The sequence below is a fragment of the Vespula pensylvanica genome, chromosome 2 (genome assembly GCF_014466175.1).
Source record: "Vespula pensylvanica isolate Volc-1 chromosome 2, ASM1446617v1, whole genome shotgun sequence".
Classification (NCBI taxonomy): Eukaryota; Metazoa; Arthropoda; class Insecta; order Hymenoptera; family Vespidae; genus Vespula; species Vespula pensylvanica.
The window spans coordinates 9,499,240-9,526,571 of record NC_057686.1 but is presented as its reverse complement, the minus strand read 5'-3'; the positions used below and the strand labels follow the sequence as shown (position 1 = coordinate 9,526,571).

Here is a 27,332-nt window from a genome sequence, read left to right as displayed (position 1 = left end):
TGTTAAATTACATACTGTAAAAAACTAATAAATAATTATTTATATCATAGCAAAAAGTAAAAGATGTATAAAAGAATTGTTCGTAAATGCAAAAGAAAGCAACTCTTTCCTTGACGCAATAATAAAACTTCTTAGATAAAAAAAAAGTTGTTGATATTCGCGCTCCGATGAAATACGAAATTTTCTTGTCTTAAGATTTCGTTCGTTATTTTGCGTACGTGCGTATAAGTTACAGCTAATAATGAGATGTGAACGTAATCGTCGGTCGTCGCCGTTCGTTCGTCATCACCGTTGTCTTATCGTTGTCCATTTCCACCTTTCCTTCATTCTTTCAGCATTTCCTAATGCTCCAAAGGCGAGAAAATTAGGTATTACACACATGTATGTATGAATATTATTTAATGTTAAAATATAAAACAAAAAGCGGAATCTCTTTCCATGTTTCTTCGTCTCCTACTTTTTCGTCGCACCATTTCTGAGCCACAAATCTCACTTGCGACTTTGATTCGAACAAGTTCGGAAAGAAAAAAGCATTATCTTTGAACGTATCGATTGTTGTCAAAGAAAGTTGAATAAGAAAAAAAAAACTAAGAAGGAAAAAATTCGGGAATAATCTTAAAAAGATTGGAGACCGATAGATACAAAGCTCTTCTTTTTTCTTCTTCCCTTCGCCTTAATCACGTACATACGCATTGGGATACGTTTTTGTTGCCTTTTATTACAATTATTATTTCAATGTTTTATTTCTTCTTTTGTTATCAATAAAAATCGTTACATAGTAGTTTGGGCCGCTGCTTGGCGTCAGACGAATCGGACAAGCAACCAATTATAGTAATAATAGTAGCAGTAGTAGTAGTAATAGTAGTAGTAATAATTCAGTAGCAGTATCTTGTGTACGGATGCGTTTGTTTGCGTGAATGTGCGTATACGAATATCTACGTGTACGTATCCCATCTTCGTTCGCGTGTCTGCACTTCGAGGACGCATATCAAAAGTTTTGGATGAAGAAAAAAGGTAAACGTCGGGAATGTATCAACGTCTCTTTTCGTCTCCATCTCTCTTTATATCTCTCCTGCATTCGTAACACGTCGGCCTCGAATACCTCTATCACCGGATCTTCCTACGGACGAAGAAAGTCGTGAAAAGGAGAAACGAATGGAACAACCTCGTCGTACTCGATGGAACGACTCGATTGCCTTTAAAAGTTCAATAATATACTTATCCTGAGTTTGATAAAATGGATCGCCAAATGGGTGACAAGAATAAATTCTTTGCCATAGAGAAAATATGAAACTTCCCGTGAAACGAACAATGTGGAAATTTCAATTATTATACTACGCAAATACGCATTTTGTTTATATTACAACGTTTGATCATTCTTCCTTCCATCTTCATAATTTTTTTACAAGTGGTATTGTTTCTCACCCCTAAAATAAATTTTGATGGAGAACACAGCAAATTCAGATCTTCTGCCATGTTGGAAAGGGAATGAAAATGAGACTTCTATCTCGAACGTAAATACTTTTTCCAACCGTTTACCCTTCTTTCGCATTTATCGATACACGCGTGATGTTTATACGTTGCGTCGCCCGTAGTCAGTACGTGCGTCACGCATTCTGTGTATGTATATATGTGTGTCATTTGTGTCAGTGTCGATGTGTGTCAGTGCCTATGTCAGCTTATGACTCTCGCCCCATATAATATCACCTTCTTTCTCTTTGTATTTCTTTCTTTTTTCACACGAACATTGTTAAAAATCCCCTCTATATTATGACACATCCTTCGTCGTTTTATTTCTCTTACACGTAGCAATAATAAAGACAGTAAATAGCTAAAAGGACCATATCGATTCTTGGGGGACGCGGCCAAGATTGCAACCAATTCGTGCCGTTTCACCCGCTGCCGCATGCATGCTCGCCCGCATTATCATCGTGTTATTATCACCATCATTATTCTCCTTATCACAATCGTTATGACCAGCAAAAAAAACAAACATCATCGTCCACCTCGAACTACCATACGCTCTCGATCCTCGGTTTTCATATATCGTCATCATTGTCATTCATTAGGTCTCCTTTACAATTTCCTTCCCCGCAAAGATACACACACATACGTTTGTTCATTTCGCTTTTTAAATTTTTCGTCTCACTCTCACTCTCTCTCTCTCTCTCCCACCTTCACGCTCATTCTCTCTCCCTCTCTCTCTCTCTCTCTCTCTCTCTCTCTGTCTGTCCGTCTTTCTAGTTTTATTCTCAAAATTTTCCTATTGTACTATATTCGTTCTCCCCTCTCTTTCTCTCTCTCTCATTCGTTCGCACACTCGCACATCAGCTTTCTTTCTCATTCTCCCAACCATTCGGATCCTACGAAAGAAAAGGACTGTAAACCTAACACAATAGTTTATTATTATTTATTATCATTATTTCTTATACTTAAATTCATGCGCGTGTTCGTCCCTCCATCAGCGAAGCGCCGCGCACAAAAGCGATTAGAAAGGATAAGATTTGTCTTCCTTCCGTTCTCGTTTATGTCTGCCATCATTCGTCTCAGAGTACTGTATGTCCGTTTGTCTATTGTCCGTTCGTCGATACGTTGGTTCGTTCACTCGATCGTTTCGTCTTTCGCGCGTGTACAAAAAAACTTATACCATATCGAAACCCGGTTTGAAATCTCCAGCAAATCCTTTTTTGTCATTTTTTTCTCTCTACTGCTGCCATTTCTCGATCAAAATATTCGGAGAGTCTCTCATTTTCGCCCTAATCGTAAAAACATCCTCGCTCGATTTCTTCGATCAGGAACGATAAGTTAACGTTATTTCTTTGAATTCGTTGTCTATTAATTAGACAATTGTATCAAAGAAAACGAGTAAAAATGCGTTACTATTTATTAATGCAAAAATGAGAAAATGAAAAATGCAGAGAGAAAAATGGACAGAGGAAGAAAAAAGGATCGTAGTGTATGACCTATCATATTTAATATAGATAATAAAAACAATCGTACGCGCGTGGCTCGTGACGAACGCAAATTCAATTCTCTTCGTTTTACAAAAACGCGTCGGTTCTTTTTTTATTCCGAAAAAGCACGAGATTCTCCATACGAACGACAGATAAAAAGACCTCCAAAATGTTCCTGAAAAATTTTTTATTTTTTTAGAGACACAAATAAGAATGAAATCTTGAAAATGACCGAGTATTACGAATGCGTCTCGTGCCTTCCACGCATACACGCATACACGCACGCACATACACAATTTAATTTATCACACCACCACCATCACAATCACGACCACCATCACCATCGTTGTCATCATCATCATCATCATCATCATCATCATCATCATCATCGTTATAGCGTTCTTTTCGATCACGAGCCTGACGACATGTAACAATATTTCAGAGGGCTGTAGCACGATTATAATCGATGTCCCTTTTTCGTACAAACGAAAGTTATTATACGCACTTTTCCCGAAGCCCGTATCTGTAGAGCATTTTCAAATAGCGCGCGCGCATACAAAATGTATACACATGTCGATCTATATCATCATTTTATATAATCTTTATTTTCTTAACGTATATATGCGCGTGTCTGTCTGTACATTCAAAGTGTATCTCCTTTCGTACGAATGTAAATGTGCGTGTGTGGAATATGACTATCGTATTATAATCGTACGTGCATGTCAATGTATCTACAAAATTGTTTTTACTCTCCGTAAATAACACGCTCTATCGAGTATTGGCACGTGTTTTTTTTTTTTTTTCTGTTTTTCGATGAGCATTCGTAGACCAATTTGTGTACATATATGTATGCAGCGTCCGTGATAATGTATCGTACGTGTGTGTACGCGTTACGAGTCTGTGTCTATCTAACTATCTATCTATCTGTTCGTCGGTTCATTCGTTCGTTCGTCGGTCCGTTCGTCCGTCCATCTGTACGCGGGTCCGCGACTGTCCTTATATGCAACTGTATCTCAATGATGCATGCGAGTACGCATAGGCGTCTGTGGGGAAGTAAGTCGTATAGTAGAGGCGTAGATCGGTTATATGGACGCGCGCGCGCCTTCCTTTCTCGGTGTCAAGTTAAGTCGAAGTGGAGAGAACGATGACTGCAGTATGGTAGTAGTTGCTGCTGTTACTTCTTCGTCGTGTATCGCGCGGCAGGCTTGCGGCAGTTGCGGCGCGGCTCGTGCGGCATGGCGCATTCCATTCGCTGTTCATTTAAAATAATCAATTGTATTGTTTGTTATTAATATTAGATAGTTTGTGTTGGGTCCCAGAGGTTACTGAAACAAAAAAATCAACAAATACGTTCACCGTCAGCGATTACAACTACGATGATGATCGGCAAAAGGCTTACACCGATCAGAGCTGGAAAAAATACATATACGATTCGTACAAAAATAATGAAAGTAATATAGTTAAATGCTCGTTGCGACGGTGGGATAATACTGAACGTTGATAATTTTTATTATAAAGACAACAGTTGGTACTTTATTAAAATTCATTTTTTATTCCAAATAAAAAATGAGATGTTATAATTGTAATTATTTCTACGTTACAATCGATAAAGGAAGTCAGTGACGTAAATACCGAATCGCGAAATCCACCATATTACGAAAAAAGTTGAAAGGCTGGAACTTTTGGCTAATATTTATCATGGAATCTCTCGATTCGTTACAATCGGTTATGATATCGAATTTTTTCTATTTGTATAAAACGAGTCATCATTGTGTTTCTTATTAAGGTTCTCTCAAACTATGGATATAGTAAAGCGATGAGAAACGAGGATAGCGACGAGGTGAGCAGCACGGTAAAATCTGACCAATGTATTCCAATGCGAGTGTTTATTAGTGAAGCGGCGAGGAAGGCAACGTATAATAGTAGCGATGCAGCTAGAATCAAAAATGTTTGATTCTGTTAGCGGAAACAAACGCGGTCGAGGGCATTCGGCTGGCCTCGGCAATTGTTTGACGGATACTTTTCAATATGCTCTACAACAACACGTATCAGACCCAAATATAAGAGTCATCACTTTTTATGCTTACTATCAGTCATTACTTCGTTTAAGTGATGTACTAACGTACTCAATATGCAGTAACAGACACGGTAGAAAAATCACCATTTAATGGTCAACTACGAACGAAAAAATATTTTTAATTCATTTGTACATCGAATTTATTAAAAGCTTAATATATAAAGTAAAATGAGCTGTTAAACCATAGGCTTTTTTTTATAAAATAGTAATTTTTTTATTTAAATTTACTTTATGGTAATAATTAAGCATGCTTCAATACTAATAGGATTCTGAACAAAATTGCTCTACTGAAATATAATTTTTAAATACACCAACTCTAAAATCCGTTTGAACAGATGACATTTTAAAGTATTGCTTAATTTAGGATACTGTCTTGATCTTAAGTACGAGCAATTGCCTATTTTTATTCATAGGATAGACTGACCACCTTCCGATTCTGTTTCTTAAATGGTCCGAAGCAAGTACATAATATTTAATTACAACATTTTCTGCAAGCACGACTTTTCGAAGCTTTGATATTTTGAGTAACACTGAAAAAATAACCCGCTATAGTATTCCGTTGCACATTACTCTCCGTTTGAGTATAAACATGCACAACACCGCTCTACTAACCTCACAATTTTTCTTCTTCCTCGTCGCTTTACTATAATCTCGTACCTAGGAATAGAACGCGACTTAAGTGGGATTCGAGTAATTAAAATATACATATGTACGTACATGCATATATATGTTTCAAGTCGTCGATTTTTTCATAGCACTGTTATCTCTTCCACGAAAGAAATCATGCACATTAAAAGAGAACTGCGATAAAGTGGAAAAAGGAAACAAAAGGCGATGTGGGAATCTCAGCTCGCTTCGAAGAACAAAATATTTATCATTCCTCCGAAGAGTGCGAAGGTTGCGCACACACATATATATCGTATCTCCATAAAAGCGGATGCACAAGTATATTCGTGATTAGTCATCGCGGCGAGCTAATATCGAGCTAAAAGCAGTCAAGGAAAATTAAGCGCGTGACTCACTCCTACTACTGCTTACGCTTACTGCTTACGCTTACTGCTTATGCACCGTGTCCGTCGAAAACGAAAACCAACACCCGATTTGAAGGAATCACTTGTATTTTGAAAACAGTAATCGAATCGGCAGAAAAATGCTTTCGAACGAAATAAAACACGGATCAAACAGTTTCGCGGAAATGACGGTATCTCATGACGAATCGAGAATCGGTATAAGAAACGAATCGATGAAATTTATGACTGATTACATCAAAATACGCTTTATATGATGGCGTCTGTGAAAAAAACAATGGCGCCTATATAAACAGAGATACGCATTTACATAAATCGCAAGGTATATATTGTAATACATAATATAATCGCGACGAGAAAAAGAAATAGCTATAAAATTTTGATGTGAATCGAGTGCTGATCGAAAGACACTTCATCGTTCCTATATCCATTATATTTTTATTCTTGTCTCTATATCAAACAGTAACGATGCGACAGCAGTGTTCGCGATGAAAAACAAAGTCTCGATAGAGAGAAACAATGGCGGAGTCAGCAACTGCGCGTTCGATGCGAACAAGAGAGTGAGCAAGAGAGAGGTAGAGGGAAAAAAGAAGGGAGAGGCATTGGCCGCGGTATTCGTCGAGTGACAAGACGATAACGATAAGAGCGTAACTGACGCGAAGAGGTATCGCAAGTGGGAAATGAACGGTGAAATACTACGGAAAGCAAAAGCGAAGAAAAACGCCGTTTAATTCTCAATCCATAGGAATCGTTTACGAACGTTACAAATTACACTTCGTTGTTTCTTATTTAAAGCATTAGAATCGAGAAAATCGCCCACTATTCTTGTCTTTTTGAATGTTAAATTCACTTGTAAATCGATGGAACGATTCGATGCGAATCGTAAGATCATACAGATTTATACGGTACATATTTAGCGCGAATCCTCTCGTGAACTTGAATGACCTTGCAATAGAGGCCATCGAACTCCCTTCCATGTGTAAGTTAATAAGCGTCTAATAATGCCCCACCGCATAGGTGGGCAAGTTCTCCGCCGCGGGCCGCACGGCCCCACCATTAATCAATCCGTTCCCGCACTACTTAACTAACCATCGCTCCATGCTTGAAAACAAAAGTCGGGCAGCTCACGAGGCACAGCGGTGTCAAATAGTGGGGATCGTTTTCTCTCATCTCGCCGGAGCATACGAGCAGGGGCGCCAGTGCCCACCTATGCCTTACGGTAAGTCTCTGTTCTTGTTTTACGTCACAAGTTCGTTCCGATGCAACTCCATTAAACTCCGCTAGGCAGGCCGTTCCGCGCGCATTTATTCGATTCTAACGCTTTTCCTATTGTAAATATCATTATGCACCTATAGGAACGTGTATATGGGACACCGAATTAATAATGCGGTACAGTCAAAATATGTAGTTAACGACGATAAAAAATCTAATCGCAATGAAAATAAAAGTCAGCTTTTTACATCGGTTGGGCCCGTTACGCACCGTCGGCAACTTGATCGGACGAAAGACGGTCGGATAGAAACAAGACGACCAAACTCGACGATTAAATTCAACGACCAAACAAGTTATTCGTGCTTTCCTTACTTCGTGGTCGCCGTGACCAAGTATGTACGTCCTCATATTTTCACCTAAATCCAGCAATCGCGGGCAACTGGTTGAAAGTGCGCAACAGTCCTTCGTTTCCAATTCGTTTCCACCACGCAACGAGACACGAACTCGTTTGACTCGCAAAAGCGTAAAAGGACTTCTTTACTGACCTAATAGCCGCAGGACACGAGGTAGTCGCCGAGTTTTTCAACGACAGACGCGGCTTGCTGTGGCTGTATTGGATCTTCGTAGAGGGAGACGACTACGGCTTGCGTCGTCTTCATGCAGTGGACGCCAACCTTTCCGAGTTTTGCCCTTATCACACGATCCGTACCCGACAAGTATATGTACCTGTTGCCGGCTAAGGTAACCCCCGACGACGTTAGGATATCTTGTTCCGCGAAGCCCTGTACCAACTTCGCAAGCTCCTCTTTGCTCACCTGAAAGACATTAAATCAAATTTTCCATGAACATGCTAGAACAAAAATCAAGTTAGAGACGATTGTTCAACAACAAAAAAAATCTTTTTGCAACGACCTTGCATACATATATAATCTCTGAACGAGAAAAGAAATTTTAGAGAAATTAACAAGTACAAAATTGCGTACACCATATCTCTTACACCCACGCTATGATCAGATTCAATTATTACCCACTGAAAATCACGCACACATATCTAATATATTTATCGTCCTATTAATTATTACATCACAAATCATCGTTATAACATACTGGTCGTACAAAATATATGTACTTGAAAATTCGATTGTTTTCATAAGTTTTACACGAAATCACAAGGAAATTATCGAATTTTTAATATTTAGATATTTATTTAGACACCTACATAAAAATATGTAAATGAGAAATATAAAAACGCCAATAAATATCATTATATGGAAGCAACGTAGGTCCCGTGGTTCTAATTACGGTCCTGAAAACTATGATTCATACAGTCTTGCCGTCGATTTTACTTGCTCCGTACTCTGCGCGCCACCAATTTACAAAACATTGCGGGAAAACTATTTTCACGAATACATAAGATCAATAGAAAAAATATGTAATAGTTTTTTTTTATAAAAAGCAATCGTATTGAGCGATCTAATTCTGTGTAATATTTATGGAAAGATGTTTAAAAGTAAGTTTAAAATATAAAATTACACTTTCTTACTGACTTTGTTATCAGAACAAATAAGTTTTTAGAATTTACAATACACTATCTTGCACGCGCATATGTATTGGGTTAGTACATAATTATTAGCACATAAATTAAGTTAAATATCAGTAAGTATCCTCTTAAATTTTATATCAGTATTTTGTTATTCTGTCTGAACTATTTAATTACCTATTTAGACGTCATTAAAGCTACTAATTTTGCCATGTGATTATAATTTTATGCCCAATAAACCTTTATGAAGATAAAAGTGATTTATTCAAATTTTTTATGATAATTATGTGCCAACCCGATATGTGTAGCGAATCAACCCAATAATTACTATTTTAGTTACTATATAAGTTTTGTTGAATTGCAGCAAGTGCAAAATAATCAATGGTCTCGCTGAGGTACCCACAAAGTAACAATTTTAAATACAGCACTGAGAGGTTGCTGCCCGACCAGCATCGCCATTTTGGCATTTGTAACCTGAAAGTGTGATCGTAAAACCGCTGTTGCAGCTGGCGACCTTTATTTCAAAGTTTCACCAACTGAAACCTTCCATCGTACTATAAAATATCGTCTTGAAAGTGTTATACAAGTTCAAAAAACGGAACAACGATAACCTCAACTTTTCTGTTTCTAATGAAATAAATTTTCTTTTTATGTTATAAATCTCAACGCTAGGACATACAAAAACTACATACATATCTATCTCGTATAAATACTTCATTTTAATTATGTTGATTTTAAACGTCCTAATACAGATTTTGAACAATTATTATCCTCAAAATATGCATATAACATGAATTTAGGACATTCTTCGGAATGCTTTACATAACCTAACTGCACGATTGAAAAAAATGTTTATTTTTCTTTCGACCAAATATATCTTCTCCGTCAGATTTTCTGTTATTTACTGCTGCAAAAGATTTAATTTAATCTATCAGCTAAATTACCTTTGTACCAATTACATATAAAATAATCTTAATTTAGCAGTATTGCGCATTTTACATTTTACACGAATCATGCATTAACATCAAATCGTAACAAACCAAGCGCAAACCTAACTCACACTTATAACAAATGTCGATAAACTGAACCTAAAAATAAAATATGTGCATACGCAAAGTGAATCATCTAACATTTATATTCGAAAAGTTTTTTTTTGTTTTTAAGACGACCACATCATCTCAAAAAAATTATACGAAAATAATTGTATATTCGACTGTGCTTTAATATTTATAAAATAGTTTATAAAGTTAAGCATCTTAGATTGAAATTTAATCTTAAAATTTGACAGTTCTTTAATCTCGGCAATTAATGCTTTTAAGACTGGGAACAATGACAAACGTTAATAAAGCATTTAACGAAGCTTTCATCGAACATGTCGCGTTGGGATGTATAGTGATGGTGATAGTAGTAGTGGATCGGTTACGAATAGAGAGAATAGAACCGGTTTCTCTGATATCACTGACACTCGCCACGATATCGTCCTAGCGTCTATGATAGCTCGATAGCTTACTATTCCACAAACCTGTTGTTTCAACTGCTCAAGTATTAAACCGTCGCTCATCGTTGTCACATAATATCACAGACCTATCGCACTATGAACAAGAACATGTATGCTATCAACGTTGTCTAACTATTACAAATACCTCAGAATCCCCCGCTGCAACAAAAATTCTGAATAATAATATTCTGCAGTTACAATAAAAAATAAAAAAAAAAAAGAACGATATAATATACGATAAATGTTTAATGGGACAATAATATTAAAAGCTAAATCGTCTTCCAAAGCACGTGATAAAAAATTATAAAATAACAAGAAAATGATTCGCAAGAAATGTATATGGACAGATTATATGTATATATAACATTATCGCATAACAATTTCCACATTGAATTATTTATTACAATCAAAATTAAACAAAAATCTATATATCTAGGAGTTATACTAACATGGAAAAAAAATTAAAACTGATAATATACTAAAGTAAAACTGATCATATAGAAATATCAAGAAAAACTTGCGTAAAAATATTTTAGCAAGAAATCAATGAATTTTCTTGTGATATTAATCACGAGAATGCCCAGTATATATTCCTCTCTTAATATTCGTACGTTCCTGGATCTCTTTCATTTACCTCGACATTCATTTACCGACAGGATATACGAAAGCTTTTGAAACAGAGCGTGGAGGGCGCTCCGATCATTTTGAGATTTTTCTCGAGTAGACCGTCATCGAATAATCGAGAGAACGAATACTTTCTTTTCACGAATGAAAGAATCAAAACCACTCGTTACCTGTGTGCTTATATGTGTCTTATTTAATAACATTCTACGGTTGATGTCAAGAAAAATTCATGAACAAACAAAAGTTTGTAAAGAGTTATTTCTGGTAAAAGTTCTTTTCGAACTGAAGCTCGATCAATGATTCTAAAAATACTTAAACTAATTTTAAAATTACCTAAAACTAACAAAAAGAATTCAGACTATTCTGCTCTGGGTCAAAATTATCGTTGATAAATCTTCCATGCATTTATCCTTGTGTTCTTGTTCGATGAATATTCCGATATAAATAGTCCTCGTATTAAAAGAAAAACAATATCAATTAAACGTCGCACTTCGAACATTTTTATAATCAAGTGCGTATGAAATTTTTTTTAAAAAATAATAGCTTGAAAAAAATTGTGATGATAAATGGAAAGAGGAATGACGATATGCGCATAAGAGAAGTAGCCATATTTTAAACATCGGCAAAACCGTTGATGGTCTAACGTTCAAAAGTTTTCTGTTCCTAGTGGCGGTCCGCCACACCCTCTTTCGCTGACGAATCGGATGAAAGAAGAAATATTTCTATATGGCCTACCAACACCAGCAACTGATCATGGTTTGCAATTTTTTCGAAAGAGATATTATCACTTTTGAAAAACCCAAGTTGGTGTACGACTCGAAGCGAAACCATCAACATTAAAACGATCAAATATCTTCTGTTCACGCCGTAATGCCTCTTGGCGTTCTTCGGCTCGTTCTCATCATCCTTCTCTTTCGTCGAGTGTTTCGACCGTGCGTCGTCTCGAAAAACATGTCCGCCGGTCGCGCGGCTGCCACGAGAGCCCGGCCGGCGAGCAAGGAGAGTGTGCGCGCGCGCGCACGCCCGTGTATAAACGAGCTATCTAGGAACAATGCGCTGCGATACGGACTCGAATCAATCTTGTCCGAAAAAATATGTCGCCTCGAAGATAATAGCGTATTCCGAGGAACGGAAAAAGAGAAAAAGAGAAAAATCGACAAATTATACTTTTCACGCCAAGCGAAAAAATACAACGTAAAAATCCTTGCGTTTTATACGTTTTTTTGAAGAGAAGAATGTGTGCTTGGAAAAAAAGAGAACTTTATTCTCCCTTTCGATCGATCACATTTCGCAGGAATATGTTCTCTCTTCTTGTTTTCACTCGAGATGCATAATTTTCGTTTCTCTTTCTCTCTCACTCTTTTTCCTTTGTCGTTAAGCCGTCCATACGAAGAAACACGTAGATTCAGCATTTTGCAGATCTCTCTCTCCCCTACCTACCTACCTATCTACCTACCTACCTACCTCTCTCACACTCTCACTCTCTTTCTCTCTTTCTCTCTCTCTCTCTCTCTCTCTCTCTCTCTCTCTCTCTCTCTCTCTCTCTCTCTCTCTCTCTCTCTCTCTCTCTCTCTCTCTCTTTATGTCTCTGCTACTCACTTCGAAGCCTTCGGACTTTGCCCACAGGTTGCCATCATGTCCAGCGATAGCAGCTTTGGTAACGCACCTCGATGCGAGCAGCTGCTTATCAACGTAATCCTGCCAGCTCATTTTTGAACACAGAAGGAAAAAGGGACAAGCAAACCGTTCGCACTATCGACACAAGAGACACGATCCGTCAACCGACCGACTCGTCTCGCGACTACCGATATCTGCTCAACGCCGCTCGCACTTACCCCCGTCTTCCCTCTCACTTACCCTTCTCTCCAGCGACGTACACCACCCCCTCCTCCTTCACTTCTCTTTACCAGTACCGTTGACCGATGACGACGAGTCGACGATCAGGTTGACCAACTTTCAATTCATTTCGAAAGACCCCTATGGAACAATCATCCGATAGGAGAACTGTTTGGGACGAAATCGTATAATTATCTCACAAATACGAATATATTACCATTTTTTGGTTCAATTCCCTAGTTGAACAAAATTATACATAGAATATAAGGTTTTTAGTAAGATCTGTGTGATAAATAATCTAAATATAAAACTCATGCACATATATATACAACTGTGCAAATATATTGAAAAATATTGTTAATATTTTGTTAGATAATACCTAGTAAACGAATTCAAAATTCATTTAAAAAGCTTTAATAGAAAATATTTTTAATTTGTAAAAAATAAAATGGAACCAATTGGTACGATTGATTAAACTCATTGAAAAAGGATCAACTTTTAGGTTCTTCCACGTGATTGGTTGAATACACTTACAAAATAAATTAAATAATTTTAAAATATTTTGTTTCGATCATATACGTCCATATACACGCATCCCAGGGAAAGGATTTGCACTATCTAAATGTACTAATGGTGGCAATCCTGGCAACTAGTAATATAAGAATAATATATATGTTTTTATACATGTGCTCCGTCACGTATGAAGCGTTGCAAAATATATTGTAGGCTAGTATATTTTAAAATATAAATAAATTATTGTAATTCATTAATAAATTAAAAGCAAGATGCAAGTTTCTTGTCCAAATAATGTAAAAATTTATAACTTGAGTGTGGGCAAGTCTCTACCCGAGGTAAGATTAATTTCCTATTCTTCAAAAACATTTTTGAGGTTATGTCTAACGTTCGTACTACAAGTATATATCTTACATTTTTCTGTTAATTACAGTGGTTGTCCGAAAGAAAAAAACGAAATTTAATAAAGAAAAATGTTGGTAAGTGACTTTCTATTGCATATTAGTACATGTATGTATATTTACATGTATGTAATTGGAGCTTGAATATAAACATAAGCTTTTTGGATTTTATAGGATATGTTTAAAAATTAGAGAATATTCAAATATATACTTTTCTTTATACATATATGTATTATACATTCTATATTACAATCTTACTAATATTTTTATAGATATAAGACGTCGTATAGAACTTATACAAGATTTTGATATGCCTGGAGTTAGTACATCCATTAAGCTTTCAAAGGATGGACAATATATTTTAGCAACTGGAATTTATAAGCCACGTGTCAAGTGCTTTGATGTTAACAATTTATCATTAAAATTTGAAAGATGTTTTGACTCTGAGGTAATCACGTTTGAAGTGCTATCAAATGATTATAGCAAAGTAAGTATATAAATAAAATAAGATGCACTAAATAAATAAAATGTTTTTCAAATAGATTATTTATATATAATTTCTTATTTTTTAGGTTGTATTTTTACAATGTGATAGGAACATTGAATTTCATGCTGCTCATGGCAAATATCATCGACTTAGAATACCTCGATTTGGTAGGGATATGAAGTACCATTATCCATCATGTGATCTTTTTGTCATAGGTGTTAGGTTGGTTTTAAATATACGCTATGTTTTATTAATTGTTTTTTTTCTTTTTCTAAAGAATTATCTCGAATACAATATAAGAAATTAAAAAAGTATTTACTTGTATTTTAGTAATGAAATCTACAGAATAAATTTAGAAAGAGGACAATTTTTACAATCGTTTGAATCTGAGGCATCTGCATTAAATAAGTGTGAAATAAATCCATTGCATCACTTACTTGTAGTTGGAACACAGGATGGAAAAATAGAAGCTTGGGATCCACGAACAAAAAATAGAGTGGGTATATTGGATTGTGCATTGCACTGTGTACTTCAAAATGATAGGTAAAATATAATTGTTATATAACTTATAATTATAATAATAATAAGAAAACAATACATTATTAGAAATATTGATTAAATCAAAGTTGTATTACTGTATAGATTGAATGCAGTTCCTTCCATTACTGCTCTGAAATTTCAAGATGGTTTAACCTTAGGTGTAGGTACATCCAATGGAAAAGTTTTATTATATGATGTCAGGTCATCTAAGCCATTTTTATCCAAAGATCATGGATATGGTTTACCTATTAAAAGTATTGAATTCCATAAAAAAATAGATGTTATTTATTCTATGGATAGTTCTATAATAAAGATATGGGAAAAGGAAAATGTATGTAATGCTTTAACAGTAATATGTTCAATGTAATATTCTTATTTGTTTTATTTCATAAAATAATATTTTTTAGGGAAAATTATATACATCCATAGAAGCGGAAAACGATTTTAATGATTTATGTGTCATACCAGATACAGGAATGGTTTTAATAGCGAATGAAAATACTAAAATGCAAACATACTATATTCCTAGTCTTGGGCCAGCACCTTACTGGTGTAGTTTTCTAGACAATCTTACAGAAGAATTAGAAGAATTAAATTATGATATTATCTATGATGATTATAAGTTTGTTACTGAAAAGGAATTAGATGAATTAGGCCTTTCTCACCTGAAAGGCACTAATTTACTACGAGCTTATATGCATGGTTACTTTATAGATATCCGTTTGTACAGAAAAGCTAGAAATGTAATTAAACCATTCGAATTTGAAGAATATAAAAAAAAGAAGATACGACAAAAGATATTAGAGACATGTGGTAGTAGAATACAAGTATGTATATTTATCTTATCTAATGATTATATTGTCATGTAATTATATAGTTATGTTTTTTACTTAAATTCTTGTAGGTTCAACAATTGCCTAGTGTCAACAAAGAGCTGGCTTTAAAATTAATGGAGGGTGAAATGAATAAAAATTCTAAAAAGAAGAAGAAAATTACATCCAATATTTTGAAAGATGATCGTTTCAAAGCATTGTTTAACAATCCAGATTTTCAAGTTGACAAAAATTCTGAAGAATATGCATTATTAAATCCTGTTATCTCACAACTTGAAAAAAGCAGAGCGAAAAAGATGAAAGTGGAACATCAAGAGCAATTAAAAACGGAAGATTATTTGTATAATAATGAAAATGAAGGTAAAATATACTAGTAATTATTGATGATCAAAATTGTTTGCACTACTTATAATGTAAATATAATGTTTCATTCTATCTATAGATAGAAATTCGAGCTCAGATGAGAGTTTCATACATGAAGATAGTTCAGATGATGAAAAGACATGGGTGAAAGATGTACGGAAGCAATATAGATTAATAAAGAGAAGTCGACAGAAAGAAGAAGAAAACAATGAAAGGTCAAAGCACAATATGGAAATACTAAATAATCAACCAAATCTTTATGAAATTAAGGAAGATGTAGAATTTAGAGAAGCAAAACCCGTTGCTAGTAAACGGAATAAGTAAGTAGTGTATATTTAGATCATTGAATGTGTTTTATATGTGAATATGTTTTTCAGATCCACTTTAGGAGAAAGATTACAAAATGAAGAAATACATAATTTAAATGTATCTGGATCACGTGGTAGTAGAGAAATGACCTTTATTATAGGAAAAGTATGTTTAATTATTATTATTATTGCTTTACTATAAAATATAAAGTAACGATTGAATTTTGTGTTTATTATATTTTTTAGAGAAAACGAGATACGAAATCAAAACAAACAGTAAAAAAACATAGAAAAGAATATAAGCATCTTCTACGACCGGCTGGAAATATTCACAAAATAAAACATTAACATTGATTTATGTATAATTAGCTTAAATATAAATAAAATAATTTTTTATTCACTGTTTCCCCTGGTACAGTGATCATTTCCTACACTAGAAAGAATTCACGATACCATAAGTAAAATAATTTGTTTAAATGTGATTCATACAGATATCTCTCATGAAAGGTGAAGAGTCATCTCAAAACAGTGATATAATTAAATTCATGTTAGGGTGAACCTATTGATACAAATGTTTTCTTCCCAAGTTAAAAAGCTTTGTACTCCTTGATCAAGAAAAATGGTAATGGTAAGTAAGTTCTATAATAACTCACATTATAAATAATTTTTTGTAATATATATTTAATACATTAAAAAGTCATACATGTAGATGAAGACTGTTTCTATTAATTAAAAAAAAAATATATACTTTTACCAAAAATTTATTAAACATATATAAAAATGTTATAAAAATATTGTAGTATATTAACTACTGTTACATGACATTTTACATACCCAAAAATACTTGTTTTGATGTAATGTAAACACAAAACTGATCCGAGTCACACTATTTGTTTTGATCTGCATGTTTTGAACAAAAAAGATATTTTCTCTTATATATTAGAAATATACTTGATTTTATATATATTTACTTCTAAAATTTATGGCTAAGAGAAAAATATATATTATCGATGAGGTAACATCAGTAATTTTTTATAATTCTATGCATTATTTATTTTTCATTAATACATAATAATTGTAGTTCCAATAAACTACAATTTTTTAATAATATATGTATATTTTTTATTATGAATCTATTACAGTTAATAAGAAGTTGATATTATTTTATGGTTTTATATTTTAGACAGATTCCAATAATGAATCAAAAAATGGAAAAGACTTACCTCATCAAAATCATGAAGAAATAACACATACATCTACGCCTTCTGTTTTATCAGAATTGCAGATACACAGTACTGAAGTGAGATATATTTTTTGATTCGTCTAATAAATAACTTAATATTTTATTTGTTAATAAAATATCACATTTTATAAAAATTATGTATAAATAATAGGTAGGAGAAATTGCAGAAATGCCAAATTATGAACACTTGAGTACATCAGCGGTTTTACATTATTGTAAACATAAGATATTAAGGCCTTACCTAAGATTATTAGGTGTTATGGGATTAAGGCCCACAAGCAGTGATGAAACTGATCACTTTTCACGTTATTGTATTTTAACAAATTTTCATACTTTTCAAGTTGCTGTATTTATGTGCATTGGATATATTTTACAATATATGGCATGCTTCAGGTAAATGCTAATATTTTTTTATTTTTAAATTAATAACTGATTTGCATTCTTAATTGTTTATAGGAGAGATAGAGGATTTTGTTATAAACTACTACCATTAGAATTACAAATTGTACCAAATGTTAGTAAAGAATGGATGCATGAATCAGTTTGTTTTGGAAATGTTATATTCAGTCATATAATTCCTAGTTTACTTCATTTAATTGCGTATTTATACACTGTATATCTATTTCGTATTAAAGAACACGAGCAATTACAAAATCTAATGGAACGAGCGTTTCTCTTATCTTCTAATCCAATTCATAGAGGAAATCAAAAAAAGCTCGTACGAATATTGTGGCTTTTCATAGCTTTAAGTGTAGTATGGATGATAGTAGCATTTATTACAGTAAACATAATGATGGCACAAGGAGTTATTTTATTTCAATGGCTGGAACATAGGTACTTTTATTAATACATATCTAATCAATAATTTATATGGGAAAATAAATTTATATAAAATATTTTTCTATAGTCCATATCAAGTTAAAATTATTTTGAAAATACTTTTGATCGTGTGCACATTATGGCATGATATGGTACAAGGAACGATCATAACAAGTTATTGTCTACAAGGTCAGCTTTTAATTGCACATCTTTATTTCCTTAGAGGAAAATTACTTCAACATACATTACCTCCTATAGACTGGATGAAGGTATGTAAATTCTATAGTAAAAAAAATGGTTTTGTTTAATATAAAAAACATTTATAAAACATAGGAAATAAGTGAATTTAAGAAATTGTTGAAATATTTTAACAATGATTTGGGACCTGCTGTTTCCATTTATACTGTTATAAATCTGTCATGGGCAACTGCTGGAACTATTTGGCTATTGCAATACAATGATGATGAAACAGAAAATAATCCAGTCACATACATTGGCATAATAAATGTAATATTATGGATATTGATATCGATAGTCCCATTTATCCAGGTAATACAAAAATAATAAGATTTTGCAAAATAGTTTTTAATTCTGTGTGAATAATATAAATCTATACATTATTATATATATTATTAATATTTTAATATTTATATTATTCTTTAACTCTAATAGGCAGCTAGATTAACTACTGCTTGTTCTATGATTCAAAGTATTGGTCATGAAGTACGTATCCGACCATTTGTTTATGAAAGCACACCAGGAGAGGATCTGGATACTATACTTTTATATACCTCCTCATTAAAAATGTGTGCTAGATTGTTTAGAATACCAGTGACAGGTAGATATTTATGTCTGCTTTTAACTGTTGCTAGCATTACTATACTTACATTAGGTCAATGTCAAATCTTATAAAATCATTTTTTAAGTAAATTAATTTTCATTATATTTCTTATTAATTTGAGTTACTTATTTATGGATGTACATTTTAAATGTAACATTAAAATCAATAAGAAATGAAAACAACATAAATACTAGTTATTTCTCATTGTCAATATTGCTACAAATAAATGTTTTACATTTAATTATTTATATTATTAATACTTCTATTAATTTTAATATCATGTTATTAAAATGTTCTTTTGAAAACGATTTAATGTTCGTGATATTTCTTTTTATATCTTTTTTGTCCTTTGTCGATACTAAGAAGAGATTATTTTATTAGAATGATGTATTGTAGTTTGTAAGTTGTTGTAAAAAGTAATTTATTCATTCTGCATAATAATTAATTACATTTCACTTTTTAAATGGCAGTAATATTTTAGCAGCTTATAATGAACTTTGCTTCTGTATGAATAATTTTTTTAATGTATATGTCTACACAATTATTAAATTTCTGTCATCAATTTAGTTATTCTTAATTTAGAAGATATGAGCAAAATTTTAGCTGTGTTGTAATACTATGTAATATTATTTTTATTATATATATATTGTGTGTGTCTGTGTGCGTGTGTGCGCGCGCGTGCGCGCGCGTCTGTATGTGTCTGCTGTGTGTATGTGTGTGTGTGTAATAAAAGTACACATGTGCAGGAAGAAATATAAAAATATGTATATGATAAGAAATTCAATTTAATTATTCAACTAATTTCATAATAGTGTTAATTATATGATATTGCTATGTATGATAAATTTGATTTATTAGATATTAGCCTGAATGTGGATTGCATTCAAAAATCTCACTGATTGAACCGAAAGAATTATTTGTTTATCAATCAAACATTTTGACATAGTTGATTAAATGATTATCATACATAATTATCGATGAAAATCGCAGTAAAAATTTATATCACTGTATTTTAAGATTGATCATTACAGTATTATAAATCATAAGTTATATGCAATAATACTAAATTAAATATAAATTTGCAATAATTCCACAATTATGAGTAATGATATGAATTTCTTTTGTTTGATAAACATTGAAGATTCTCATTACATCAATTTACTTAAAAATGTATATGCTTTACACATTATGTGATTTAATAAATAGTATTTTAAATTGTAAGAACAAACATGATTCATATGTATAGAACATATGAAAATTAAATATTTGTTATTATTACTATAATTGATACATTTATATAAACTTTAAATCTCTCTCTCTAAATACCACTGTCCATACTAAAATAATCAAATTAAGTGCAGGTGTTAACATTCATATCAATGATCCAAAAAATCGGAATTCAATTGCCTTTAATAAATATGATATTTTAATAAGAGCTCATTATTCTAATTTACATTTATATAGGTAGCATCCGCAGGAACTACTTAGTTAATAGCACATTGTATTGACACTTTGTGGTACTGCCTTTTGAATACCAAATGCTGTAATAGCACTAGTACAGGGCAAAATTTCTTAATTGATTTCTGAACCTACTTGATAATGTTAATACATTTATTAAATGTGCCTAACTGTATTATACATATTTAAATTCAAAAACTGTTGCGGATAATGTATAGATTTAGCTGCATAATTTATAAAATAAAATATTGGTATGGATTCTATATTTATAGACAGAAATATTAAAAATGTATAGACAAATTACTTCTACTTATCTGTTTATATGAATTCATGCAGTTGCACATATTATATTCAGGAAATAAAATATTTACAATGATATTAAGTCAATGCTGAAACAGCCAATTAGTGTTGCTTTTTAGATTATTAATATGTTCAATTATCTCTTATGAATTGCACAAATAATTTTTATATTAAAATAATTTTATTTTGAAGCGAAAAGTTTCTGCTACGAACTCTGGATAAACTGCAAATGGCGGTAAGCAATCAAAATAAATCTATGAAGATTTGTTGAACAGTCTTCATAAGATTTGTTGCAAAAAAATTATAGAATGAGCTACTTACAATGCACTAATATTGTTTAATAAAAAAATAGTACACCACGAATGATGGTAATTAAAATGCCGTGAGTTATAACTTAACGAAAATTTCATTATTAACAAATATCGTGACGGAGATGAGTTTTTTACTTTAGTGGACTATTTTAATAGAATGTTTCAGCTACCCCTTGCTTCTGTCGATGATGCATCCTCACCTCTCTGCATTTTTAACCATTCAACAAATTCATCAAGCATTACAGGCCCTAAAACAAAATGTCCATGTAAATTCAACATACAAATCTTTGGCAGAAAAATATTCTAAACAGAATAATAATCATATCTATAAATAAATAATATGTAATACATATATCGCACGCGCGCGCGCACACACACACACACACACACACAACTGTGATTTTCCTTCGTTTACTCTTCTTTAGGCAAAAGAATACAATAACATCACTTACACGCTCCATCTAAATCATAATTAGATAAGTCATGATTGATTGTACGAGAAAATTCTAAAATGTTGCACCATTGATCTTTATTGATTACTTTGTACTTGGATTGATCTAGGAACTGAGCAAACTGTGTAAACAACGGCCAATGCTTTCCCAAAAGTAATTGTAACATTACTCTAGCAGTTTCCATATCCATACTACGTTGATCTTTATCCTAAAGTATATGAAATAAAACAGGGTGTAATCTTTTTTTTTTCTTTTCTTTTTCTTTTTTTTCTTTTTTTTATATACAAATTTCAGAGTCATACATACCCTAGCAAAATCATAGGCATATCTATAAATTCCTTTAAAAATGTGAGGATCATTTAACTGGTTCCTTAGGTACTCAAGCTTTTGTTGTATTTTATATATGGAATCACATTGTAACTCCGAAAGACCTTTTAACCATTCGCTCAAAGTGAAAAACCCCATCTGACGAGCATTCATTTTATAGGCGAGAACTAGCATAACTACATTTTCAGGTTCAACTCCAATGTCTTCGCAAAACTTCTCCATTCCTTCAGGGCCAAGAGTATCTGAATCATCTGGTGTTGTATATTCTCTAAACCAAGTTATACATCGTTTCTGAGAAAATGATGATGCACTGGAGACATCTTCTGTTTTTGTGTATCGCCTTGCTCTAAAATAAGAAAAAAATGAAAAATTGTTCCCTCGTAGAATATTCCATTTAAAAGGTTTATTAATACGTAATGTAATCATCTTATACCCAGACGTATGGCGTAATCGTTTTGATGGATGTCTTGGTAAACCCTCTTCATGGGCACTAGGTGACATATCAATTGATGTGTGATGGTGATTTGTGCTAGAGGGCGCTCTACGCTTGCTGCGTGGCATCCCTCTCTTCGCTAAAATTGAAATTTATTTCTAATATTATTACATATAATGCATTTCAAAATAAATACTTCAATAATAAAATTTGTAAATCAAATTATCATTTATACAGAAACAAATCAATACTATGCTTAATTCTTTTTATTGAAGTATGTATACATACGTATTGAATTTTAAAATTATCACTGTAAAAGTTTATTAATTTCTTTATAACATAAGTACTTAGAGCAACTTTAGCAAATAATTTAGTAAAGATACAACATTAAAAACAGTAAAAAAAAAACATGAATGAGATTAACAAATTGTTTTTAAAAGCAATTTTTTAAAGATATATATGAGTCTCAATAATAATTTCTAATGCTTTAAATTTATTCTATTCTATTTAATAGCTTATTATTAACTTCAGAAAAAATATATTTAACATATTAATATAAATATTAGAAGAAAATATGTGATTGTTACATTATACAAATACAAAATATTATTAGTATTTAATATCATAACAAATCATTCAAATATTTGTCAATCAATCTAATTTTTTTTATTAATCTAAAAATAAGTATAAAGTATTAAATCACTATTTAAATAAATTGTTTGTACTCTGATATTAAGCAGAAAATTTATAATAATGACAGTACTCATAAAATTAAATTACTCATGATATCATTTTATTAATATTGATTTTTTCATTATTAATAATAAAACTTCTTACCACGCAGCAGATATAGATGTTATTGAGCGAATTAAACCGAGTGGATTAACTGCTAACGTAACTGCTTTATAATGATTAAACTGACATATTCTTTTTCTGGTATAAGAGAGAAAGTGAGGTTAGGTGCACCAAATGATTTTAACACCACGTAGTTTTTGAGTCCTGCTGTACTACTTTCAACCAATTTGCACAACATGTGACGTAGCAGGCAAATACCTAAGATATGATAATACAATGTATTTAAAGATTTCTCCTTCAAGATCAAGTATTTAATATGTGCGAATAATGAGTACAATCTTCGAGATTTATAAATCACATATATTTGAAATTGTCAAGTCAAATAAATGTTAAATCTTTAAAAAAATACGGTATAGAATTATCAGACAAATTTACGTAAAATATATATAGAAATGTACAAAGAATCGAAGTGACCCTCCCTACCTTGTCTGACGAACCACTAGAGCAATCGTAAAAGAAAAGTATTTCTCATCCAAAATTCAACATTCAAAATAAGGCTTCCGTTCAAGTTCGGTCTGTAGAAATAATACTAATCATAGTGACGGCGACAACAGATAGTGTGTTATTTGATTAATTTTGGACATAAATTACTACCTAAATGCTGCACAGTTAAAATCTCCTTGCAAATTCCGTTTTATTTCATTTTATTGCCGTTTCAAGACAGCAAGCATGCCTTTTTCGCAGAGATGCCAAACTTAGAAAGCAATTGGGTCCAGTGACGACAACCATCAGAAAAAAAGTCCATTGATATTTCGAGTATTACTCTTTATCGATACCGTCGATATGATCGTTACCCAAAATTTTAAACATGAACATTGTTCTCGATATCATGCTACAGTATAGCATTTATTGTTATATATTGTTGTTAAAAAAAATTTTCCATAAGCTACGCTAGATTGCACCACAAATAAGAGAAATTTTTATTTTATCACTGTTTGAACATTTTCATCCAATCTTATAAAGTGTATATATTGTATTGTTAGAGAGGAAACTTTTATATATGTATTGTAATCGTTAAATGATAATATAAGACTATTATAATAACTTTTATTGGCAATTACTGCCTGATAACAACAGACAAGAAACAATAATAACTGTTTTCTACATATATTCTGAATGGTTAGAACACAGTTTATATTACATAGTTACAAATAGAATTACAAGGTCATTAGTTTGCAATAATCTTTATACAATCTATTATTTTTAATTATATAAGCTTTATATTTGTATCATAGTTGATCAAATACCTTAATAAGATGATAGCAAGTGAAATACTGTTACACGCCACATAATATAACACACAGTAAGATAGCGATATCATAAAATAAAAGAAGCATTGATAATTTATCCATTTACCAATTTCCCTATTATCAACATCAAAAAGTTAAACATAATAATTTACTATCATTGAATATATTCATTATCTATACAGAAAAAGCATATAGCTAGTAAGTAAAGCATTAACTCATCAAACTATAATTCCTTTATACTGCTATCTTAGAATATGAATAGAACTAGACACATTCAATTTTTTTTTCTTTTTGTTTTAACAAATATTAATGCTGTTAACATTCGATACCATCACTGGCACAACAATATTGCACTTCTTGAAAACTAGAATGTTCTGTTCATTATTAAACTTAACCATCCATTGATTTCATTGTCCATATAAACACTGTGCATGTACAGTAGAATTTTATAAGAATGTATTATATCCTATTATGTATATATAGCTAATATTGCTACAACCGTGATATTACAATAAGACATTGTCACATGTTGGAAAAATTTAGCTATATTAAATAAAATTGTATTTGACTCATGAATAATATATTTTATATCATATCTTTCTATTAACAATACACAAGTCTTTGTTGAAACAATAGTTCAATTTTATATTTTTTTTTATAGGTGACAATTTTGCCATAAAGCCAATTAAAGATAAAGGTCATTATTAAGTATTATACATGCAGTTATGCAACAAAAAATATTGTCATAGACTATTTTCTAACCTACACAATACATTTCACGTGTTTACTGGTTGCTGTTTAAAAGGGAATGTATCAGTGAATTTCTGATGCAAGTAATTTCCTTAATCGGTAAATTTGCGATTAGGATTACTACCAAACAAAGCCGACCGAATTTCAGGTATCAGCTGTTGAGCTATAAGCTCTAACCGTGACTCCAAAGTGTTGTTAATCTTAATGCGACCTACATTTTAAAAAGATTTGTTTAATATAATATTTGTGATACTTTCAAGAAATAATATTAATGTAATCTCCTTGGGTTGAATAGATAAAAAGTATATTTTCTATATTATTTAAAAGAAAAATTATTTGTAAAGAACAATTTGATAAATTAAAACCTGTAAATAAAGAGAATTAATTAATAATATTATTACCTTTAGATGTTAGTAATTCAACACCACCACAACTTTCAGCAGGCAAGAAAGTCTCTTGATCTATTTTAAGAAGAGCATCCTTCTTTGTTGCTTGCTTATATTCTTGCTGTATAGAATCTAGAAGAGATTCTACGATAGGAAGATCAACTTGACGAACACGGATAAAAACATGACCTTCTGTAAGCTGTAAAATTATAGATATATTAATATCTTTAATATATTTATTATATAACAAAAAATTTAAACTATGTAATATATGCAATCATAGAAAAAAAAGGTCAATTGATAATACCTGATAAAGACCTTGAGTGATCAATAATCGCAAAATTTGGCTATATTTGTTTGGATTCTGAGTTACTTCTCCTAATCTTTTTCTAGCTTCATCAAGAACATTACGTACATGATCTTCACGAACTTTTAAAACTTTTAATCGTGCTTGATTAAGCATATTTGAAGATTGACTGTAAGGATTTAATTACAATAAGGTAAGGATTATTTTACAACTTAAAAACATGTTATGGTACGTTAAAAATATCTCTATTAAAAGAGATTAAATATATCATACATTCTAATATTTATAACATTGGACAAAATAAAATATTACATATAATTACATGAAAAATAATAGAAAAACTTTTTACATACATTTTCTTCTGTAGTTCAACTTGTTTTTCTTTTTTTTCATAATACTCCATAATTTTAAGCCGTTGTTGTTGGACAAGACGTCCTTTTTCAATATTAAACTCTTCTTCAGCTTTGGCATCTATTTCTTCTGCCTTTTCATTAGCTTCCTGTTCTATAAAAGCCATCATATGGTTAATCTGCAATGCAAATAATAAATTAATTTTATTTATATGTAACCTAAAAACATTGAAATATTCAATTAATTAAATTGCGACAGACTTTATACAAGTAAAGTTATATTAAAATTAAGTAGAATAAAAATAAAAATATTTAAATGTTTAATTTTCTTTTTCATCGAGTACCTAAATATATTCTTAATGCAATCTCCTAATTTTTAATTACATTAATATACACATAATGTATAAAATAGATACAAATTTACAAACGATCGTGACATATATTTAGATACGGGAATATTCAAAAATAACTTATATGAGACAGATGTAATCAGGCTTATACTATACATGAATGTTAATAATATAATTTTATTGAAATATTAAATTTTTATACAAACCTGTTTTTGAACATCAGCATCACTGAGCGCCATGATGTGAGCTTTGTAAAATTATTTAAGAATAAACTTTAATAATCTACAGGGGAAGTTAAAACTTCGATAAATTTAATTCAAGAGCACCGAGGACGAGTCAACGCCTATCTACAAAACCGTGATGCCGTACTCGCGTAACGACGGTCATATGACTGTAATTTGTTCTAAAACGTACCACAGTAGCGCCACGATAAGAAAAGTAATAGTGGCAGCAAGCGAAACAAGATAGGCAATATACACGAAAGTATACATGCAACATGAATCAAACAAAGGGTATACAATTTCCAAGTTTCTCATTGTTTTTACGACATGTATAGCGCTTTCTCTTATTAAAAGTTAGTTTTATTTATTTATTTATTACATCGTAATTAAATCCGTTTTTTCAGAAATTTCTTCGTTGAATCTAATTTTAAATTAAAGTCTACTTTTTTTATGAGATTTGAAAAG

General features: G+C 31.8%; 5 protein-coding genes across 8 annotated transcripts; 2 read left to right on the top strand and 3 right to left on the bottom strand.

Moving 5' to 3' along the window:
- Window positions 1–1,766: 1,766 nt before the first annotated feature.
- Window positions 1,767–12,767, bottom strand: LOC122638076 (profilin). 3 transcript variants are annotated; one of them, XR_006329345.1, is made up of 4 exons: window positions 12,533–12,767; window positions 7,817–8,086; window positions 5,343–5,483; window positions 4,484–5,129 (listed from the first exon to the last, which is right to left on the bottom strand). XR_006329345.1 is itself a non-coding variant. In XM_043830725.1 (3 exons), exons 1-2 carry the CDS (start codon window positions 12,641–12,643, stop codon window positions 7,817–7,819), a joined length of 381 nt encoding a protein of 126 aa, XP_043686660.1. In that variant the 5' UTR covers window positions 12,644–12,764; the 3' UTR covers window positions 1,767–4,279. The 3 variants fall into 3 exon arrangements, 2 of the variants coding, with proteins under 2 accessions (XP_043686660.1, XP_043686661.1); XM_043830725.1 differs by lacking the exons at window positions 4,484–5,129; window positions 5,343–5,483 and adding an exon at window positions 1,767–4,279 and having other exon boundaries at window positions 12,533–12,764; XM_043830726.1 differs by having other exon boundaries at window positions 4,484–5,483.
- Window positions 12,768–13,441: 674 nt separating this feature from the next.
- LOC122637574 (nucleolar protein 10) lies at window positions 13,442–16,619 on the top strand. Its single transcript, XM_043829788.1, has 11 exons — window positions 13,442–13,620; window positions 13,716–13,761; window positions 13,956–14,170; window positions 14,256–14,392; window positions 14,501–14,713; window positions 14,813–15,041; window positions 15,118–15,537; window positions 15,615–15,903; window positions 15,986–16,226; window positions 16,284–16,380; window positions 16,461–16,619. Exons 1-11 carry the CDS (start codon window positions 13,555–13,557, stop codon window positions 16,560–16,562), a joined length of 2,055 nt encoding a protein of 684 aa, XP_043685723.1. The 5' UTR covers window positions 13,442–13,554; the 3' UTR covers window positions 16,563–16,619.
- An 84-nt stretch (window positions 16,620–16,703) lies between these two features.
- LOC122637576 lies at window positions 16,704–19,331 on the top strand. The gene is made up of 7 exons (XM_043829789.1): window positions 16,704–16,842; window positions 17,398–17,514; window positions 17,609–17,850; window positions 17,914–18,291; window positions 18,365–18,545; window positions 18,610–18,825; window positions 18,949–19,331. Exons 1-7 carry the CDS (start codon window positions 16,834–16,836, stop codon window positions 19,186–19,188), a joined length of 1,383 nt encoding a protein of 460 aa, XP_043685724.1. The 5' UTR covers window positions 16,704–16,833; the 3' UTR covers window positions 19,189–19,331.
- A 1,178-nt stretch (window positions 19,332–20,509) lies between these two features.
- Window positions 20,510–24,179, bottom strand: LOC122637572 (DCN1-like protein 5). 2 transcript variants are annotated; one of them, XM_043829786.1, is made up of 7 exons: window positions 23,848–24,179; window positions 23,677–23,768; window positions 23,236–23,451; window positions 22,399–22,537; window positions 21,945–22,311; window positions 21,639–21,846; window positions 20,510–21,434 (listed from the first exon to the last, which is right to left on the bottom strand). In XM_043829786.1, exons 4-7 carry the CDS (start codon window positions 22,524–22,526, stop codon window positions 21,349–21,351), a joined length of 789 nt encoding a protein of 262 aa, XP_043685721.1. In that variant the 5' UTR covers window positions 22,527–22,537; window positions 23,236–23,451; window positions 23,677–23,768; window positions 23,848–24,179; the 3' UTR covers window positions 20,510–21,348. The 2 variants fall into 2 exon arrangements, with proteins under 2 accessions (XP_043685721.1, XP_043685720.1); XM_043829785.1 differs by having other exon boundaries at window positions 23,677–24,179.
- A 107-nt stretch (window positions 24,180–24,286) lies between these two features.
- On the bottom strand, window positions 24,287–27,037 carry LOC122637573 (V-type proton ATPase subunit E). Its single transcript, XM_043829787.1, has 5 exons — window positions 26,853–27,037; window positions 26,300–26,475; window positions 25,947–26,115; window positions 25,655–25,838; window positions 24,287–25,464 (listed from the first exon to the last, which is right to left on the bottom strand). The coding sequence occupies exons 1-5, from the start codon at window positions 26,883–26,885 to the stop codon at window positions 25,346–25,348; spliced, it is 681 nt and encodes a 226-aa protein (XP_043685722.1). The 5' UTR covers window positions 26,886–27,037; the 3' UTR covers window positions 24,287–25,345.
- Between the last annotated feature and the right edge of the window lie 295 nt (window positions 27,038–27,332).